This window comes from Paramormyrops kingsleyae, chromosome 1 (genome assembly GCF_048594095.1).
Source record: "Paramormyrops kingsleyae isolate MSU_618 chromosome 1, PKINGS_0.4, whole genome shotgun sequence".
NCBI lineage: Eukaryota > Metazoa > Chordata > Actinopteri > Osteoglossiformes > Mormyridae > Paramormyrops > Paramormyrops kingsleyae.
In genome coordinates, this window is record NC_132797.1 from 3,983,551 (window position 1) to 4,003,842 (window position 20,292).

The window sequence follows — 20,292 nt, forward strand, 5'->3', positions numbered from 1 at the left end:
CAAAGCTCCGGTCCTCGATCCTCAGGTCCCCCCCAAAAAGGGCCCCAGCAGGTAGAGGTCACACCCCTGGCTCTGTGATTCTCAGCACAGCGGCCATCCTAGTTATCGCTTTCTGTGACATCCTCGGTGAAGACTGATGATGTACGATCACGAGGGAAACTGCAAAGTCCACCCACGAGGAGAAGGGCTTGGAAATGCATGTTGAAGGTGTGGAAGTCCCACCCCCCAAAGAAATCCTGTCGGCCTCCCCCTTTAATTACCCCTCCTCTTCCCTGAAGGGACTCCGACCCTAAATAAAAGCCGCAGCACTGCCTCGCATACCTGATCGAGAGCTGGGCAGCCTGCCGCTTTACCGAGACATGCACTTCATTGAGACAGCCATTAGGGGGCAGCGTGGGGTGACACTGTACCACACAGTCCCATCAGAAAAAGTCGTCGCATTTTACGATGTACAGAGAATTTTCCCTGAGGCGCAGAAACTGCGATGGAAAGTCGCATGGTTGCAGGGAAACAAAGAAGGACCTGAGCATGAATTATTACCAGATGTTGGGGATTATGAACCTGCACAGGCCAATGTTGCCAAATAAAAGCTTAAATGTTGATAAGTGAGGGTTAAAGCATGCTTCTCTTACTCTAGCTTATCCCCCAAGCACACTTAGCTGGAGGCTTTGAACTGCTATAAAGGTTATTCTTAGAGTTATTGAGGAATGAATCATGGTATTTGATCTTCTGGAACAGAACCACCTTTTTCCTTCATATCTTCCTACATCTGGAGGCTTATATATGAGTCAGGTCTTCAGACAAGCTGTACATTTGCTCAGTGGACTGAATTCTCCCAGGATATTGCATCTGCAAGCCGACACAGCGATGCGAGTCCAAAAGGTCAAGCTCTGTGGCTGTCGACCTCCAGCAGGCAAAGCCAGGAGTGTTTGCCAGTGTTACGGGTGCTGCACATGCTCCAGTCTACGTTACACACAGAGGAATCCATTTCAGCTGCTCTGTAGACATGCATAATGCTGAGGAACATATCACACGCTACACCACGGCCCTGCACTGGACCATGCAGGATTCCAGGCACCTGTTCTAGGCTTTTACAGGCGACCCAGAGCTTGATTGATAATGAAGATTTGTCTTCATGCTGGGGAACAGTACCTGGACCAGCATGAGCCATCTGGCCCGAGAAGTTCATGCCATCCACAAAGGTAGACCTTCACAAAAGCCAGTTCCCTTTGCTTGCTTACATCTCCTTCCAGGAACAGTGGTAAGCTAACCTTACAGCCACAGAGCAGACTGATGCATGTTGCGGGGGGAACCTTGCTGGAAGGAACTCAACACGACATCGCCAGGGGTCTCCGCTCAGACCAGAGGGAGAGGTTAGCAGGACCCCAAGTGTAGCAGGTGACCTCAACGTGACTGCAGCACTTTTCACCATCAGCCCTCCACCAGATTAACCCGTTTTCTATAACTGCTCACCCAGTACAGGGACGCGGAGAGCCTGGAGTCTGTCCCTCAGAGTAATCCGACTCTTAGATGGAGCCCAGTCTGCGGTTTCAGATTCCATCTCCTCGAGGCAATCGGCAAAGCGAATCCCAGAGCTCCGCGTCGAAACGCCATCAATATCCGATGACAGCGCATGCATCATATTCTATTGCCACAATTAATATGAATCATACCAACCTTTTCCTATCATTTTATCATGTTTATGGTCTCGCTATGAAGACTGGACCAAATGGGCACCCTTAGCCATTCAGAAAATCTCACTTTGTCCCACTGATCATCATCATAAACGATAGAGCAGCAAAAGTAAGTCACCCGCGGCCTAACTCAACACCAAACTCACCAGCCACTCGCTTTCCTTTGCATGGGGTTCTAGATATAAACAGCTAACCTAAGCACTGCGACTCTGCTTTATGGGAAGCGCCGGGAGAAAGTGCAGAGAGGCATCCGAATCGGTGTTCGAGGAAGATAAACGGCGTCAGCTACTGCTGTGAGTCAGGAGAAAGAGAGGAAAAAAAAACCCTACAGAAATCGGTGACAGGAATCACACGGAAGCAGGCTGTCCGTCCCCCCGCTGAATTTCACACGCGGAGCGGAACCTCCAGTCCGCCGGAGTGAATTTAAACATCTGGCCATGTAATCCGTGAGCGGGCTGCGGGGCTGTGTGCCGGGCCGGTTCCACTTGCACGGTTCTGGGACGTGATTCAAGCTGTCGCGTCTCTTCTGCCATTAGTTGCACCGCCCAACACCAAGTACAAGCCAGCCGACTTGAAACAGACAATCCGTGTGTCTCTGAACATACCACGGCCCCACTGAGATGGTCCTCTACAGAAAATACAGTTTAATTTTTCACTGGAATTAGACAGTGACTGACGGAGAGGGACAGTGACAGGAGGATCTGGCTTTGAGCTCTCGGAATATCACATGCAGACGTAACAGATAAACAAAAACCCCTAAACCCAAACAACAATAAACTGCCATCCTCCTCTGTTACCAAAGGTAACCGACAGACAGGGACGTTCCAGTCCACAGTCCATCCCCAGGGGACTAGTGACTGCATAGATGCCCCATTTTGGTCCCAAATAGTCACAGTTTCCATTCAAAAAAAAAAAAAAAAAGCAAAGATGTACTCAGTGGGTTTTACAGCAACTTTCATGTTTCTCCTGGAAACTCCAAGGGTGAAACACAATCCAGGGTCATGTGCTCGATCGAGGAAGGTTCCAGCCAATAGTAACAGACAGCGGGATGTTTCTGGGCAGGGAAGGCCAGGCCTTATTGGTTGGCTTCCCGCATATACCAAATATTAAAGAAGAAAGTCAGCCATTGTTATGTCTGGATTTTTGCCCGGGGACCTACAGTGTTAAGCTTTCTCATGCCACCCGAAAAGTCTCCCTCGCCAAGGGAGGCAGCCCAGACGGAGTTTTTCGACTGATTCTCCACGGCCCAGAGCTCAGGAGCTGAGTGGACTCTGGCAGCCATCCAATCACGAGTTCCTAAGGTACTTTCTTCAGATAATTTGTCAGATCTCTGTGCCCATCAGATATGAGAGATATCCTCCCCAAAGGGGTGTCCCGTGCTGCTCGGTTAGGTCCTGCTGACTGATATGAGCGTACAGGCCGCTATAACACATTTAGCATTATCAGATGTATGAAGCTCACCTAACCACAGGCTGCGAAGTATCATTTTTAAAGCATGACAGAAGGGCTGGCTTGGTCTTGGTAGTTTGGTTCAGGTGTGCTGGGAGATGAGAGAGAGGGAGCAAAAAATGTAGTATGTCTGGGGGGGGTCACCAAACAATAGGTTGAGAAACACAGTAATGAGTGATCCAGCTTTAACCCCCACAGCGGCAGGGCAAAGAAACTGCACGGGGATTTGGTCCCGGTTAAGCACGCCATTCATATGGATAATCTGATTTTCGACCTGGTTCCTTTCCCAAGGGTCCAAAGGGAACCGATCGCCAACAGAACAAAACAGCGGCCAGACGGACCTCATCCTGAAGGGCCTGCAAGGGCCAAATCGGGAGTACAGGCCAGGCCTGTTGCTATTGGCAACGAGAGGAGGCCACGTAAACAAATACAGCTTTAAAACGGCTCACTACGTTTGCCATGGGTATCGTTCGTGGCGTGTGAACGAGTGGAAAGGAGGGGCAAAACAGGGACTAAGAAAAAATAACCATAAGTGAAAGGAAGGTTAGGAAGTCTAGACAGGCTCGGGGACAAGGTCACGGTTGGGCGACCATGGTTACAGTCACCAAGGCAAAATGGAAGCTGACTGGGGCCCACATATAACTGTAGGTATACTTGTGTAAAGAGGACGTGCTGCTATTTTCATCCGGCATACTTAATCAAAGCACTTGGCCAATAGAACGATACTCTGCGACAGAGGGTCGTAGTGGAGCCGCACGAAATTGGAAAAAATTCACATTGCGATATTTGAAATTTTTACAATTGATATTGCTTTCACATGCCCCTGATGACCCAACGGTCCGAAAAATTATTTTTACATCAAGTATTGCTTTGGTGTTTTTTTTTTTTTTTAATATAAGAGTTCAGCATCAACACCAGAGGTCACACAGGCGCATGACTGTCATTAATATTAAGTAGAATGTCTGACTACTTGTAAGAAGTCAGAGGACTTTACAGTGTAAATCCAAATAGGAGCTACTGAGAAATCAATGTCGGAATTTTGTGCTGCGATTTTCCTGAAACAAAGAGCTGCCTTAAGGCCTAAACATGTCAGCAAGCAGTTTCATTTGCAGCACTCTTTAGAAAGCAGTTTCTAAGCTAATATCTACTTCTGTGATGAAAAACATGAACATGGATAGGGAAGTAGGGCACAAACTTGTTAGGTGAGGGAATCATAAGTGACCACAAAATCCACATGTGAATCTCAGGTCTCTAGACACCCAGACCTCACCCCCAAACCTGTCTTCACAGTGAGAGTCCCCAAATCTGTACTTCCAGGGTTTACATGGCACACAAGGAGGAACAGAAGTAAAAGCTGAAGCATTTGAAGTGCCTGTTCAGCTTCAAGGTCTGCAGAAGCACATGCCAGGCAAACATCCATTTAAAAGATGATGGACTTGATTTGAGTAGCATTGATTTTTCTCCAGCAGGCCAGACAGGCTGGCCGGACGCTTGACACGTCGCTCAGCGACGCCTTGAAGGAGAACACACATGTCACATGACTTGCCGAGGTGGTCATGTGCCTTTACGGTGATAAATGGAGGTATCGGCTTGTTTCTAGGGTCCAAAGAGAGGCTAGGAATCTGGGTACACAGTCGGCAGATCACCAGAAAAGCATGAAGGGCTATCTGACCCATCTTTTTATTGTCTTAATTTGTGTTCTTTTTCTAAATGCACCACAAGTATTTAATTGTAGCCTCACCCTCAGTTGTGGTTCTTAAATAGTATCAAAATATCAAAGACAAATGGTTATTTAATCATCAAGTGCCCGATCAACCCACACCTTTGTGTGAGGCCTAGTTTGTGCTAAGCTTCGAATTGGTGAGGAGCAATTCTATAAATCAGGGTTCCTCATTGATCTCAGGTTCTCCTCTGAGAAACCGACAATGGGCTAACTTCTACTGCACTCCTGTCTACCAAGAAGCTTCTGCAGGAGGCAGCAGGGGGGCTGCCACAGACAGGAACCCACCATGGTGACCCTGGGATTTGAACCGAAGACCTTCTGGGCACGGCCTTCCTAACCCACTGAGCCACAGACCTCCCTTCTTCTTGCATCAACTCCTTCTTGCGGACACAGGACAGAGCAGGGAAAAGGCGAGATGGCTCTTAAACGCCAGGACACCCTGCATGTGTCGTCCGTGTGAGGATCTCAGCACACAGATCCAACTGATTGTTACCATACTGAGAAATCCTTGAAAAATGGAACATTGTGAAACGCGGAGATAACAGCAAACCAAGGATTTATTTTTAGTTACCCCTTTTTGGGGACAGGATGGAGGAGGGCGGGGCAGAGGAACGGCACCAGACTTCAGGGGGAAAACAAATGAAATGTGTCATTGAGCCATTATGGCCTTCCCAATTGGCGTGAGGGCCAAGTCCCTGCTGGGCTGAATTACTCCAGTAGATGCTAAACATGGAGAAAGAGGGACAGACAGTATTAATCGATACGAATGATTGCAGGTATCTGGCTTCGTTTCCTGGGCCTGGTTTCGTAATACTCCCACCACAGGTTCGATTAAGATAAGACTAGATCCCTAGTCCCTTGGGGGGGTAACCCAGCACACAACCCCTCCCCCCCAAAAAATGCATGAAGGACAATAAAAGTCATACTTCTTATAATATATATATGTGTGTGTGTGTGTGTGTGTATAGTGTGTGTGTATATTTATGTATGTATGAATCTGTTTATATGTGTTTGGTATCTTACAAGTAATCAGACATTCTACACACACACACACACACACATATATATATACATATACACACACACATTTTAATAAACGTTTTAAACTGCAAAAAGTACTGCCACAAAGTACCGCCATAACATCGACATCTTTTTTTCCTTGTTAATCCACAATATCTCCTCTTTCAAATGATGTTATGGCTGCTGATCGCTCCCTTTCTTCACCGCCACTTCAGTGCTTATCACTTCCATGATTTACCAAAACAGTAGCATGTGGGGTGATCCACTAACCGCATTTAATGAACATACGGATACACTGAATTTATACAGATTACCAAATTTTGGGCTTAGCAATACACCTCTCATTAATATTTTAGGCACACTACTGATCTGCTTACCAAATTGTGGGCATAAGTAAATGTCCATTTAGTACCGAAATGCCAGGGTCTGGACAAATGTTTACGCCCTTCATCTAAAACACTGGTGATTATTGCACATGCATCATACTATCACACTGTGAAATACAGCCCTAATAGACAGAATGGCTCAGTGCCAAAAAGACGTCAAACAAAAGCCCCCAAACAAACTATCCTGTAAGGAGGTGTGGTGGAGTCTGTGTTCCGCTAGACCAGGGTTCTTCAACTCTGGACCTCGATTCCAAATCCAGGCCGTGTTTTCAGTTCTCCCAGGTAGTTGTTTAATAATTACTGATTCTGATTGGTCAGAGGCTTCACACCTGACTGACAGGTAAAGGAAGGCTGGAAAACCAGCAGTGCTCGGACCTCGAGTTGAATAACCCTGCGCTAGACCAAGGCTTCACTGATCCACTTGAACCCTGAAGGCAGAAACATCAGTCCCATCTCACTGCAATACTGAGGGGGGAAGAAGACGACTGAGAATCTAGAAATGCAGATAACGATAAACAACAACAACAACAAAAAAAAGTCAGAGAGATGTGACTGCAAAAATACGTTTCTCAGTTGTCTGTTCAGATGCATCTTCTCTGCACATGAATGGTCCATTTCATGGATGAATTACAAAGGGCGACTGTAAACACTGGCTTGTTTATTCCCGCTGAACGGGGGACGCAAGAGGCATCGGGCTGGTAGTCTGGGGTGGCTTGCTTGATAAACAGCTACAACGTTAGGGGAGCAAATCTGTTTTACGAAACCATTTTAAACGGCAACATTAATCAACATGCTGAGAGCGTATTCGTCGTGACAGATGCCTGAATGATTACCCTTTTTAAACACAAAAAAGAATTCAGCCACTAAAATCATATAAGAACCCAGAAATTGGGTTCTTCTGAGCCAAAATTCACCTTGCCACCATCAATTTCACACTTGCCTAGAAACAAGAGGGGTCATTCTATAGGACAACACAGACCATCGCTGACAGAAGGTTCATCTTAAGCGAGGTTAACCAGCTATGGTCTCTAACTTTCCATTGCTTTCAGGGTGAGGCGGTTTTACAAAGTTGGCAGGCGAGCGAAGCAGCACTGTGGCACTAGCTGGACGTTTAGCACATCTGTTAAATAGAAACACTGATTGTAACAGCGTACAAAAGCAGAGCACCTGTGTTCGACGTGATTAGACCTGCTGGAAATTGTTGCAGTTAATTGCGGTGACCATAACGATGCCAAAATGTGCCTTTGAATGCAACTCAGGTGCAGGGCAGAGCAGATCTCGTGGAGAAGCTCCACCACGTCTTTCAGATGAACACTGACTACAGGATCTCCTCCGTGGATGGGGTCACAAGCATCACCTGAGCCATTCAACTCACGGAGTATAAAATCCTTCAGGGAAATACCAACATTCATTATAATAATCTCACAACCGAAAATGAAATGCTGCAGCATTCTCAGAATTAACAATATTTTTAGTTTCTAAAATAAGGGTGCCGATTGGCACTTGTTATACTGAAAATCGGTCATGCTATAATATACTGTATCATGAGGGGTAAGATAATACATATAAACTAAAGCACCTGAATCCACCTCAAGGCACAGGTGGACAGTTCAGATCCATAAAGTACAAATCCAGACCAAAATTTTGTTTCAACCAACCAGTAGAGTACTCAGTGACTTTGACTCTTTATACTCAACTGGTTGGCTGAAACAAAATCTTGGTCTGGATTCGTACTTTCTGAACTTGAACTTTACATCTCTCTCCATCTGAAAACATACAACAATCGAATCAAAATGCTCAATAGTGCTATAGTGTGCTTATATTTGGCACTTACTAAAACCAGGAACACATCGACAACACATAATCACAGTCAAAAACAAACTATTTTATTAGTGACTGTGTGACACCGGACTGAAACACAAACGCCACAAACTGACAGGCACTGTCTATAAAAATATACATCAAAAAGTCCGTCTTTATAATCACTATGGCTTGAAGGCAGACTTTCGGGGAGGTTTATTCTATGCAGTGGCCTTTTCGGCTTACGGGGCATATTCGGGCAGCGTTGCAGATGGCGCCTCCGACGGGTCACACGAAGACACCCAGCGGCCCTGATGGAAAGTGACCCGGGCAGGCAAAACGGTGATGCCGGCGACATCGTGACGGACACCCCTTCGCTCACCTGATCCCGGGGGGCTTGCCGTCGTCATGGAGACCAGCACCACCCATCCCAGGGCGAGCGCGCGGCAGCCTCCGTGCAGCGAGCGTCTGGGGATCCGCGCGGTCATCGACGTGAAGCCCTCCATCGCCACCTAATCATGGCATCTTATCTCCAGTGGAACTGCGGGCTGCCTCGCCGTAGGCGTCCGAAGCAAACGGCGACCGTGTTTCCTTGCAGTGACGACGCTTTCAGCGGACTACAATCATTTCAAAGCGTCCTTTTAAATCCGCCGTCTGATGGTCATTCGCAGCTAGCAAAGCTGTCCAGCCAGCTACCCCCTAATCTCCCGGGGGTCGATTCCCCAGACTTCCTGGCAATTAACTATTTTAAAATAAAACATGAATAATTTTGCTATGCATGTAATGGGTAATTTCCCCAGTAAAACCCGACCCCTTTTCAAAGAACCAACCCCTTAAATAAATCATGCATCGTTTTTTTTTTTTTTGCACAGACCGTAACCAGTCCAATCCAGGCAGCCAGCAAGCTAGCCAATTCTCTATTCTATCTCTATTCTAAAAGGTTATAAATGAATCGGCATATTTTATGCATGCTTTGAGCTGCATTGGTTAACATATAACTTATTCCTCTGCAGCAGATGAACGGCTCGCGTTTCCGAACCTCTTAGCGGCTGAGCTAAAAATCCAACTTGCAGCCCATACGGCTAGTCCGACCGTAGCGATACCGCTAGTCAATTCGGGTACCTAACAGTGTACCGAATCCGAAGCGACCTCACGCTGAATAAGAATTTAAAATGTACAATAAATTAACCAGTTATGCAAAACTCACATATAAGTGATTTTATAGGTCATATGCATGCTATTTTGCCCATGCATCTCAGTACTTGTCTCTCGACGCATGCAAGACCTCCAGCTTTGTGAAAGGTGGAAACGACAACCTCCGAAAGCGCTCCCATGCCAAGCTCCCGAAAGCACGTCGGGGCGCAGATGGTCAGCCCGGCGTCACTGAGCTATCTCGGGGTACGACTGAGTCCATGATCCGCCCGGTACCGTGCACGCAATCCTGGGCGCAGAGGCGGCGGCGGAACGGGTGGCGCCTCGGGAAGGCGGAATGTCTCTGCTGCGCCGGTATTCGGGGATATATCCCAAAGCGCGTCTCAATACTGTCTGGTCGTATTCAAACGTGCTAGAATCTACCTAAGTTATTCATGTACCCAACACATTTATAGCAATAAAACTTGCTGGTATATTTCAAATACTCGTGTTTTTAAAAGTATGCTAAAGACGATCACGATCCTCCTTTCCATTTTCTTTGAGCATCCTTCCCCAGCGACCGCTAGTCTCCAGGATTGATGAAGCACCGCCTCCCCGTGGCGTCACATTTAAGAATATTAATAATGCCGTTGTCTCTGTTCATTGGCTTTATGAATTGCCACTCTACGGACGTCACCACAGGTCTCCTCCAATAAGCTGCAGCTGTGGTTACGCGGTACTGTTGGGTTACGGCTATAGCCGTTCAAATACGGTGTAATATTCAATTTCGCTGCATTTAACAGGAAAATGTGCAGAGTAGTTTAACTTTTTTCATAAAGATGTTGAATTTATTATTACTATAATATTAATTGTGCTATAAAAGGACAATAACGATTGTTTTGCCGGTGTTTTGACAAAACGTCCTACTTTATCAAAACATCCTACCGTAGTGCTAATCAATAGCTCTAACCCTAACTCTTACCCTAACCCTATCCCCCCAAAACCCCTAAAACCCTTATCTTAACCCTAACCCCTAAAACCTAACCCTAATCCCAAAACGGTGGAACTGCACATGCGCAGAAAGGCTCGCTCGATAGCACGTATCGATAGGTAGGGTGTTTTGTCAGAACACCGGCTTGGGAACGTCGAGGGATCCCCATGTAGAGTTTAACGCCATGGAAAAGAACATCTGGTCGTACCTGCTCATCATGTTACCACCGCGACCCTCACCGGGAGATACGGTGGGAAAATGCAATACCCTACGTATTTTTACATGAACACTTAAATATATGTTTTTACATTAGTCACGAGAAAAACCAGATATGGGCCTTTACAATAAGACGGCGAAAGAGTGATTAAGCGAAGTGAGGTATGCGCATGCGCAGACCGAAAAGTAGCAGAAGTCCACTAGGCGGCAAATATGTTAAAATGTACGTGCTGAGCTGTGATTATGTGGTTCTGCTTATGTATTGTCAGCATGTTTATCATTAATATACTTATAAAAACGTGACATGTTAGCTAGAGGACTAATATTTTGCAGAGAATTTGGAGCAGCTTTACATGCAGTTTGCAAGGAACGGAGACATAGCACTTTACTGAAATTTGGGACGTGTAACTGCTTATTTCGCGTGACAGAAGCAAAAGGAAAAAAATGCAGAACAAAGCGAAATGTACGCTAGTTGGAGCAATGTGTATACACGCTGAACAGCATTTGAGTAGTAAATCACATACACTATTGGCGCCATCTAGTGGCGTGACTTGGTCAATTCAGGAGAGGATCTGCTGCTCCAAGTGACCGAGATCCGAAGGTTGGTAGGAGGCTTCTTTAGAGCGCGTTTGGCCGTAGAGCTGCATAGTGGGAATTCTGTCATTTTAAAATGAAGGATTTGTGGATTGGCTCTTTTCCAAATAGCATGATGTCATCCGTAAACATGGGAGATGGGGGTACATCAAGTGCATACTTTGAACAATTTTTAAGAACTGTGCCAATTTTGAATGGTAACACATTGCCTAGATATACTGTACACTGTATGTGCGCAATATTCTCCAGATTTTACAGTTATGCATTTACCTGAACCAATTTAGCAAATGCTGGCAATATATACAATTTAAAACTTCTGTCCATAAAAATGTTTCTTTCCTAGAAGCAACAGCATATTTAGGGTCAAAAGCAAAGGCATACTTTACATTTTTGTGCATCTAAATTCACACACACTATGAATATTTCATATTTATATGCATTTACCTGAACCAATTTAGCAAATGCTGGCAATATATACAATTTAAAACTTCTGTCCATAAAAATGTTTCTTTCCTAGAAGCAACAGCATATTTAGGGTCAAAAGCAAAGGCATACTTTACATTTTTGTGCATCTAAATTCACACACACTATGAATATTTCATATTTATATTGAAATTCCTGTTCTAAGGACTGTCATGTTCCCCCTTTTACTATCGAAGGGAAAAGGAGTGTAGTGTTTTGTTTAAACCTGTCATGCATGAAACATTTTGATAACTTGACAGATGGAAGAATGCATAAAGAAACAGAAATGAGAGTCAAGTGCTGTGACTTAAGAGTTTAATGTAAATCCAAGACAAAGTGATTACATTTCTACACATATACAATATGCATATGTGAGCATACAAATTCTCATTAATAACTCGATTCACCTCCGAGACCCAAAAAATGATCAAAAGTAACAGTGAATAACAAGCTATAACATAGTTCACCACAAGTCCAGCCCCGTCTCACCCTACAGTTAGTAAATATAACAATTAAAATAACTATATTCTTCTAAAAACCAAGTTTTTCAGTTAAAATCCTCAGTAAATTTACAACGTTATCATTAGTTTGAAGACTGATAAATTCACTCCATTTTTCTACAACGAAAATGATTATTAAGAGAAGCACACAACGTCTTAATGGCAACACAAGTGCTTTAGTAGCAAGTACTCAACTGGTTAAGAATGAATTTATTATCATAATTATTATCAATGTCTTTACTGCAATCATTCTATAAGCCAGTAAAATGTCCATTCTCATAGCATACTTAAAGTCTAAACAATTGAGTACATATAGCTCTACGTCAAACGGACTGATAAACACCACACATTTTCAAACCCCTCCAATCCCCAGCGAACAAAAGAAAAATAAAAGTAAAGAGACAAATCAAACTACGAGTATGCATTGAAATACTGCAGCATGGAAGAGTTTCCACAATGGGAGATAGAGACAGCAATGGACATTAAACACAGGTTTCACACTACCTAATCCTACAGGAAATCGTAGAAAAATATCAGATTTCATCGTTGTCTGGTCATAGCAGAGACTGCTATACAGGTTCATCTCGCTGAGATGTCCACTTCTCTGCACCCATCCAGTTCTATACACTAAAAACACATGTTTTACGGAAAGAAATCTTTGGCAGGGGTTTGGAGAGGTGGGAATGGACCTTCTTGGAAATATCTCCCTGTATAAAATGATACAAAAAACGATTCACTGACAGACAGTTCACAAATGCTCTATATATGAATCTGGCAAACATTTGGAACAAATTTTGAGTCAATGCTAACCCACGTACAAAAAAGGACAACACTCTATGAAAACATCCATTTAGCAAAAAAATGTATTTGTTAATATTTGAATATTTTTGGTTCTCTAAGAAATGAGTAAAAATTACCAACTTATTACATTTGGCTATTCTGCACATCAGGAGATGATCAATGACATTGATGGCCCCTCTCTGTTAACTCCATTATTATTATTATTATTATTATTATTTCTACGAGATGATCTTTCTTCAAGCAGAGACATTGAGAGACATTTCATCAGAAGGCTGACCAGGCCTAGTCTATCAGGGTCGATTTGAAAACCAGAACTGAGCAAAGTTCTTGCGTGGAGGGGGTTGTTTCAAGCTGAAATAGTTTATTTTTTGTGTAGCTTAAATATTCCCAGGACAAACAAAACCTAAAAAGCCAAGCTTCACACAAAACCCCTTTGCAATAGCAGTCTTTAATCTAAACTCCTTAAAGCTTTTAGTAAAGTGTATTATTTTAAAGGCAATGAACACTAATTTTCAGCACAATGGCACAGGGAAGTCTAACAGGGCTGTGACACATTTACCAAAATTGCCATTACAGGTTTCTTCTAAAAACAAATGTGTCAGTCCAGTGATGCACATTTCATTAAATGTGTCTGAACTCGTAATAAAACGAATTTAAGTTGGTACATTTCAGTTTTTGCGTAAAAATCAAGTCACATTTAACAAAGCAGTAAAATGCAGACACTTTCCATACTATTCTATTGTATTAATATAAAAAGTTTAAATGATGGCTTTGAGGTTAGAATGACAAACCCAGTGTTGCGCATCAAAATAAATTCAATCATGGAAAAGAAAGAAAAAAAAAACATCAAACATAAAAACAAAAAAAAGTCAAGCTGGCCTATTTGCTGAAAGTATACTGCCTTTCACAGTGCAAGTGATGTCCGACACACAAAGAGAGAGGAAGATCTAAAGCTTTTTCAGGCAACTTTTTTTTTGATTTTCACATTTACATCCATTTTGTGGGTTTGATCACAAGACATCGCCGCTGATGAAAGCCTCAAATATTTATATACCGAAAACACATTTATAAAACTAAGATACAACACGGGGAAAAAACTACACAAGTTAGGAAGAGACTCTTCCCCAACTGAGTGGGGAAGTAAGATATATTATTTGCGATTAAGGACGCTGATGTATGACCTCTCTGTCTGGCCTGGCCTTCTTCTAAACATGCTACAGCTGGCCAGATGTTAACATTTACACTGGAAAGACCACTGAAACACTTTTTCCTTCAAACCTTAAGACACACAATAGTCCAATTCAGGTGCCCTCACAGAAGCTACATATTATTATGGTCGTATTCTGTTACAAGATGGTCACACTAAAGGTCTTTGGTGGGATATGAAATAAAATAAGAATAAGAGAGACAGTGTCTGGGTCCCTTAAAGAGAGAAGATGACAGAAAACTGGCGGAACGTTGACAGAAGGGGACAGAAGGAATCTCCCCCGAATGGAATGTTTCCAGGACAACTCTCCAGCAGGAAAGCACACCTATTATGGGATGCTCGAGCTGCTTTTCCGTCTGCTGCCAAACCCTCCCCCTTCCACCGAAAAAAAAAACCCCTAGGTGAGGGTGAAACTTAGGTTACATCGTGGCGTCAAGCGCTAGGACATTTTTTGTGGGTGCAAAAGCTGTTGCACTGAAAATCGCATAAAAGGATGCAGCTGAGGCTGGATCTAAGTACTGGATCTTCTTTGGACTTGAGGTGAAGACTAAGGGAACCACAAACCGAACCCTGGCGATGTCTCGTCGTTGAGTTTATCCTAGCTACCCATCTATCAGCACCCCTATCTCTACAACTGTTTCATGATTTTATTACTAACATCACAGGACATTCACACTCAGTGACAAAAAAATGTAAGGAAATAAAATTGCTAATATCTATAAATATTAATAATTATTGCAGATAAAAAATTCAAAATTAGTATGGCATTATTTGGAGGTACGAAATGGCACCTCCTCACAGCATGGCAACATTTACGTGAAGGTGTTACTCATCCCTCCGCAGCCCCGTATCCCCAGCAGAAACACAAATGGGGTACGCTGTCACTATCTTAGACAACAGCTAAAAACTCCAGAAACATACTAATTAAATCATACAATGACCCCTATCACATGACCTGCAATGTCGTCACGGTTCCAGAATTGTGCCCCAAAAAAAAAATTATCGAGGATCCTTCCAGGCGTGCCATAGCACCCGTGTCACTCCGGAATCCTTCAGGCGAGCATGAAAAGCAAACACGCTCCATCCTTTTACAGAAGACGCGCACTTTTGGAGTGAGCTGTGCCCTGTTCCCTGCTCCCAGCCCCAAGCTGAGGAGCTGAATGGTCCTACCTACCTGCTCAGTCCCAACACACAGTACTTCAAATCCCAATATGACATAAGGTTTCATTTTATCCCTCCTGACTCGCACACCCAATCGCCCCGCCCATTTCCTTCACCCAACCCCATTCTGCATCTCACCCTTATTACGCATGAACTTCTTTATTTTCAATATGCAAAATCAATTCAGCCATGAGGTTCCCATTGGCTAATCTAGCCAGCCACAGTATGCACCCAACTCCAACTCACCTTCTGGGATTTGACAATAACTCCTCCCATTTCTTGTTATTACTCAATAGTCCCTCAAGCACGAGTGTTATTACAGACTGGGCCGGCTGATGTTATTTCCTCTCCATAGCAGCTAATACTTTTGGTTTTGGCCATTTCAGTTGTCTAATTCCCATTTCTGAAAAACAAAGAGCACAAAGCCTATGCTGGTTCTTGCTCATGGTCACGCACCCACAGCTGAAACACCAATGTTTATGCCACCTGCCACATCTACCCAAAGAACACAAGCTTACAGCTATAGCTTTGGTTCGCCACCTAAAACACCCACAGAAATTTTCTGCCCTTACATGAGAATGATGACATTTCCACATATGCATACACAACAACTTAAGATCCAGCCTGCATCCCCAGCTGGGGGAAAAAAAAGGGAAAACATTGGTCGTCCTGATTGATGAAGAGGTCAGCCTTTCACCTGCTGCTCAACATTATCCTCTTGTTGGTTCTAGAAGTTTCAACAACGTAAACTTTTAAACCGTGTCAGTATCTGTAAGGCACTATGAAGGAACGATGCGAAAACCTAAGACTGCCGTTGTACACAGAGCCACAGAAGTGGAGGAAACAAAAAAACACAAATCACATAGTCCACTGTAGTGGGCAGAGATGTTGGACGCACGCTTACATCACGGTACACTTTGTGCAATTACATGGAGAGGAGGGAAGAGACGATTCTATTGGTATCAAAGAAGTTCTCGTCAAAATTAAAGTCTATGTTCTGCTACATTCTAAAAGGGGACTCAGCTGAAAATCACACCTAAAAAGAGAAACCTCCCTAAAAGTCAACAAAAATGTGGGGGCGAGGGGAAAACTATAAATGTTATGAAGTCTGGCCCCCGGGTCTTTTGCTCGTCTTCCAGGGGAGAGTCCTCCATTTGTTCATTGGAGTTTGAGAAGACATGGTGTCCCCCACCTGGGAGCGATTTGGAAATGGTTAAGACTGTTCAAGGCCATCGCATTGTTTTATTTTGAAGAGCAGCAGGTATCCGTATTTCAGCATATAATTTCCTTCATTGGATGCCAGACGGCCAATGACTTGCCCCCCTTATGACGGTCAGGAGGTCAACTATAAAAAAATAAAAAATCAAAGAAAACATTTAAATAATCCCTTTCCTTGGTTCCATAAAATCTCGCTAAGGAGGTCAACTTCAAAGGGAGAAAAAAATCCAGGAGTTGAAACCCAAAATCAGTTTTATTTTTAAGTTGTGGAACTTGCCGTTTTCTCCGGCGTCTTCAAGTTTAACGAAAACAATGAGGACAATTGCATTTCTTTCTCCATCCGGGGAGGGGGGGGTGGGGGGGTTAAGCAGCTGTAGGATGGTCTCCAGTGTGTCGCTCTAGAGCTATGGGTTCAGGATGGGTCTCCTCAACCTCATGACTCAAGAGAAAGGCAAGTTATTTGCCTCCCACAGAGGACAAGGGTCTACCGCATCACGTCAGGGGGACAGCTCTAGAAGAAAAGGCGTTTCGGTACGCCCCATCGAGATGGGTTCGCCTCGGGGTTCTGGCTCTAGAGGTATGGGTACTGGTTGACCTTGGCGGGGCTCAGTGGGTATCCAGTGTAGACGGCAGAGGCCGGCGAAGCACTGATGTACGTCTGGTGAGCGAACTGGGTCGGGTACTGGGCATGGTGCAGGGTGGGCGAGGGCAGTACGCGATGCCCCATACTGACAGGGACCTGGTGCACGATGCCTGGCGGGTAAGCGCCGTGCTGGACTGCGTGGCGGGCTGGACCCTGGGACGCCACCAGGTGCGCCACTGCACTGGCAGAGCTTAGGGCAGTGGGGGCAGAGTAGGCGTAGAGATGGGGCTGGCCAGGCAGGTGGGGGGCCGTTGCAGCCAGGTGGGGGTGCACGGCAGCCGTGTGAGAAGGGCTGGTGTGGTGGAAGGAATACGAGGCGGGGGCAGCAACAGTCGGTGCAATGTAAGCCTGCTGCCGGCGATTCCCGACGTTCCGATCCGGTACCATGTGCTGCTGGGGCTGGTTGGGGGAGGGGGCACAGGAAAGGCAGATTAGGCCAAAATCACATGCTAGTAATGGCTGGCAGATGTCTGAAGGCACAGGTGAAGTTTTTCTGTACCTGACTGAGATTGAGTGGCTGTTGCTGGAAGGGATGTGGCCCAGAGCGCTGCTGGCGGTAGAACCCCCCACCAGCCATGCCCCCCGAGGGATGCCCCCCTCCCGGCAGCCCCCCACCAGAGGGCTTTAGCTTGTAGGCCGAGTTCTGGTGAGAAATGGTGTCTGCAGGGCAGAGAGCAGACAGCAAAATGTCTTTAAAAAAATATACAGACGCTCCTCTACTTACGAACTTTCAACTTACGAACAAAGAGGACTGTAAGTCCAAAATGTGTTCATTGAGCTCCCGTTTGCTGTCCGCAACATAATTTTTTTTTTCTGCGCGCCAATTCTGCCTAGTACGACCTCTGGCCGCAACTCTCACCGCATAGCGTCCGTACTCCCAGCATCCTAGTTCTTTGTACTTGCATATACCCTTAAAATGATGTTGAATAACGACTTACAAACATTTCAAGTTACGAACGGCCGTTCGGAACGTATCTCATTCGTAAGTAGAGGAGCATCTGTACTGTATAATCCAATCATCTATCCATCTATCCCTTTTCAAGGTGTCTATCCAATACATTATTTGGGGTTAATCCAGGCAGTTTAGGACACAAGAAACCTTGGAATGCAGTCCAATAACAACTAATAATAATAATCAGAATCTTTCATGAGCCTTTATGTTGCAGCAGTTGAGCCTCTGTGGTGTAAAATGAAACAGATTAAACAATAAAGACCCCTGAAATCAAAGGTCCAACTAAAGGCAGAAGAGCACAGCCAGCCTGGCCTCCAGCCACCAGGGGGAAGCACTTACCAGATACCAGATGCTCACACTCGGCCATGGTTTCGCCAGCCTGCGTCTTCAGGGGTGGGATGATGATGGTGCGGGTGTTACCGTTGCAGTAGGCATCCAATGAGGAGGCTTTGTTGTCAAAGGCACTGGCCGGCTGGGCCTCCAGAGAGTAGGGACTATTGTTAATGGAAGAATCCGAGTCGGGGGAATCATGTACTGTCACACAGCTGATGACGTTCTTCCTCTGCTTGGATGTTGTCCTATGAGAGAGGGGTGGCACGTGAGATAGAGAGGGGGGGCACGTGAGATGGCGAGGGGGGCACGTGAGATAGAGAGGGGGGGCACGTGAGATAGAGAGGGGGGGCACGTGAGATGACGAGGGGGGGCACGTGAGATAGAGAGGGGTGGCACGTGAGATAGAGAGGGGGGGCACGTGAGATAGAGAGGGGGGGCACGTGAGATAGAGAGGGGGGGCACGTGAGATGACGAGGGGGGGCACGTGAGATAGAGAGGGGTGGCACGTGAGATAGAGAGGGGTGGCACGTGAGATAGAGAGGGGGGGCACGTGAGATAGAGAGGGGTGGCACGTGAGATAGAGAGGGGTGGCACGTGAGATAGAGAGGGGGGGCACGTGAGATAGAGAGGGGGGGCACGTGAGATGACGAGGGGGGGCACGTGAGATAGAGAGGGGTGGCACGTGAGATAGAGAGGGGGGGCACGTGAGATAGAGAGGGGTGGCACGTGAGATAGAGAGGGGGGGCACGTGAGATAGAGAGGGGTGGCACGTGAGATAGAGAGGGGTGGCACGTGAGATAGAGAGGGGTGGCACGTGAGATAGAGAGGGGTGGCACGTGAGATAGAGAGGGGGGGCACGTGAGATAGAGAGGGGTGGCACGTGAGATGGCGAGGGGCCACACTGCAGCTGGCAGTGCCCGGGGACAGTCACTTACCTGCCCCGCTTGCTGTCATCCTCTTCGTCCGTGTCGCTACTGATGGTGATGACGCTCACGGCAGGGCTGGGTGTGTCGGGGATGACGATGGTCTGGCGCGGGGGCTGGGGGTGCTGTTGGTCTCGGGGGACTGCGGCAGTCTGATCCACCCAGCTGGCACAGGCAGGGGGTGGCACGCAGGCGGGGACCGCTATGCAGCGTGGCGGCGTGTTCTCCTTGATGCGCTTGGAGCGCTGAGGGGACAGCACCGCTTGCGAGGATGACACCTCACACGCCAAGCCATTCCTGGAGGAGGGGGAAGCCGTGTCATGGGGGCTCGGCGAGCTTCCAGCAGCTTAAGATGGGCTCGGCAGAACTGAGGGCACGGGAGCAAAGGCGTCTATCCCACCTGACGGATAACTGGTGCTGCTTGTTCTTCTTGGTGGAAGAGCCGCTGATTGGCTGCTGCCTCATCACATGAGCGACACCCACATTGAGAGGCTGCGTGGATGGGAGGGTCATGTGACCAGCCAGCAAGGCCGGCTGCTGCATGATGGTATTGTAATGGGCGCCATGGGGATGGGAATTCCTGTAATGGAGAAGAGGTATGTGACATGCTAAGGTCTGTCTATAAACGTCTGGAATCCAGGTGTTCACATCTGCTGCTAACTGAACACGGGGGATGTGTGATATTACATACACTGGCCAGCAGGTGGCAGCAGCCATCGCAGAACTGGGGATGCTGGTGGGGGGGGGGGGGGGTGACGTGTTTAGCTGTACCGAAACAGCTCTGCAGAGGAAGTGCGACACTTTTGCACACAGTGGGCAGAGGACAATGATACCCTTGGGTCGTGTTTGACACATGAGGGGGAGGTCACCTGATTGAAATGTCACTACCTCACCTTCCCATGTGACATTACCACCATGCAGTCTACACTCCGCTCCATACTGACTTCATCTCCACCCATGCTGAGTGTGACACTCCCACGGCTGACCATCCATCCAAACCACCTAATGCTATATTCATCTTTTGGGGTGGTGGTTAGCTTAGTGAAATGGACGCCAAGGCCGACTGCATCTCCTGCAGAATTTGCATA

General features: G+C 46.1%; 2 protein-coding genes across 9 annotated transcripts in view; both read right to left on the reverse strand.

Moving 5' to 3' along the window:
* The window catches only part of LOC111833253 (UPF0606 protein KIAA1549), a 48,521-nt gene extending 38,725 nt beyond the window's left edge, over positions 1–9,796 (reverse strand). For all 7 annotated transcript variants that reach the window (XM_072718252.1, XM_072718214.1, XM_072718241.1 and 4 more), the window contains exon 1: positions 8,455–9,796. In XM_072718252.1, the coding sequence (XP_072574353.1) occupies positions 8,455–8,578 (124 nt within the window). In that variant the 5' untranslated portion in view covers positions 8,579–9,796. The remainder of the gene's footprint in view (positions 1–8,454) is intronic.
* Positions 9,797–11,764: 1,968 nt separating this feature from the next.
* LOC111833267 (homeodomain-interacting protein kinase 2-like) overlaps positions 11,765–20,292 on the reverse strand; it is a 49,996-nt gene continuing 41,468 nt past the window's right edge. For both annotated transcript variants that reach the window (XM_023791365.2, XM_023791364.2), the window contains exons 11-15: positions 19,605–19,784; positions 19,217–19,501; positions 18,288–18,526; positions 17,496–17,656; positions 11,765–17,395 (exon numbers count right to left, since the gene is read on the reverse strand). In XM_023791365.2, the coding sequence (XP_023647133.1) occupies positions 16,925–17,395; positions 17,496–17,656; positions 18,288–18,526; positions 19,217–19,501; positions 19,605–19,784 (1,336 nt within the window). In that variant the 3' untranslated portion in view covers positions 11,765–16,924. The remainder of the gene's footprint in view (positions 17,396–17,495; positions 17,657–18,287; positions 18,527–19,216; positions 19,502–19,604; positions 19,785–20,292) is intronic.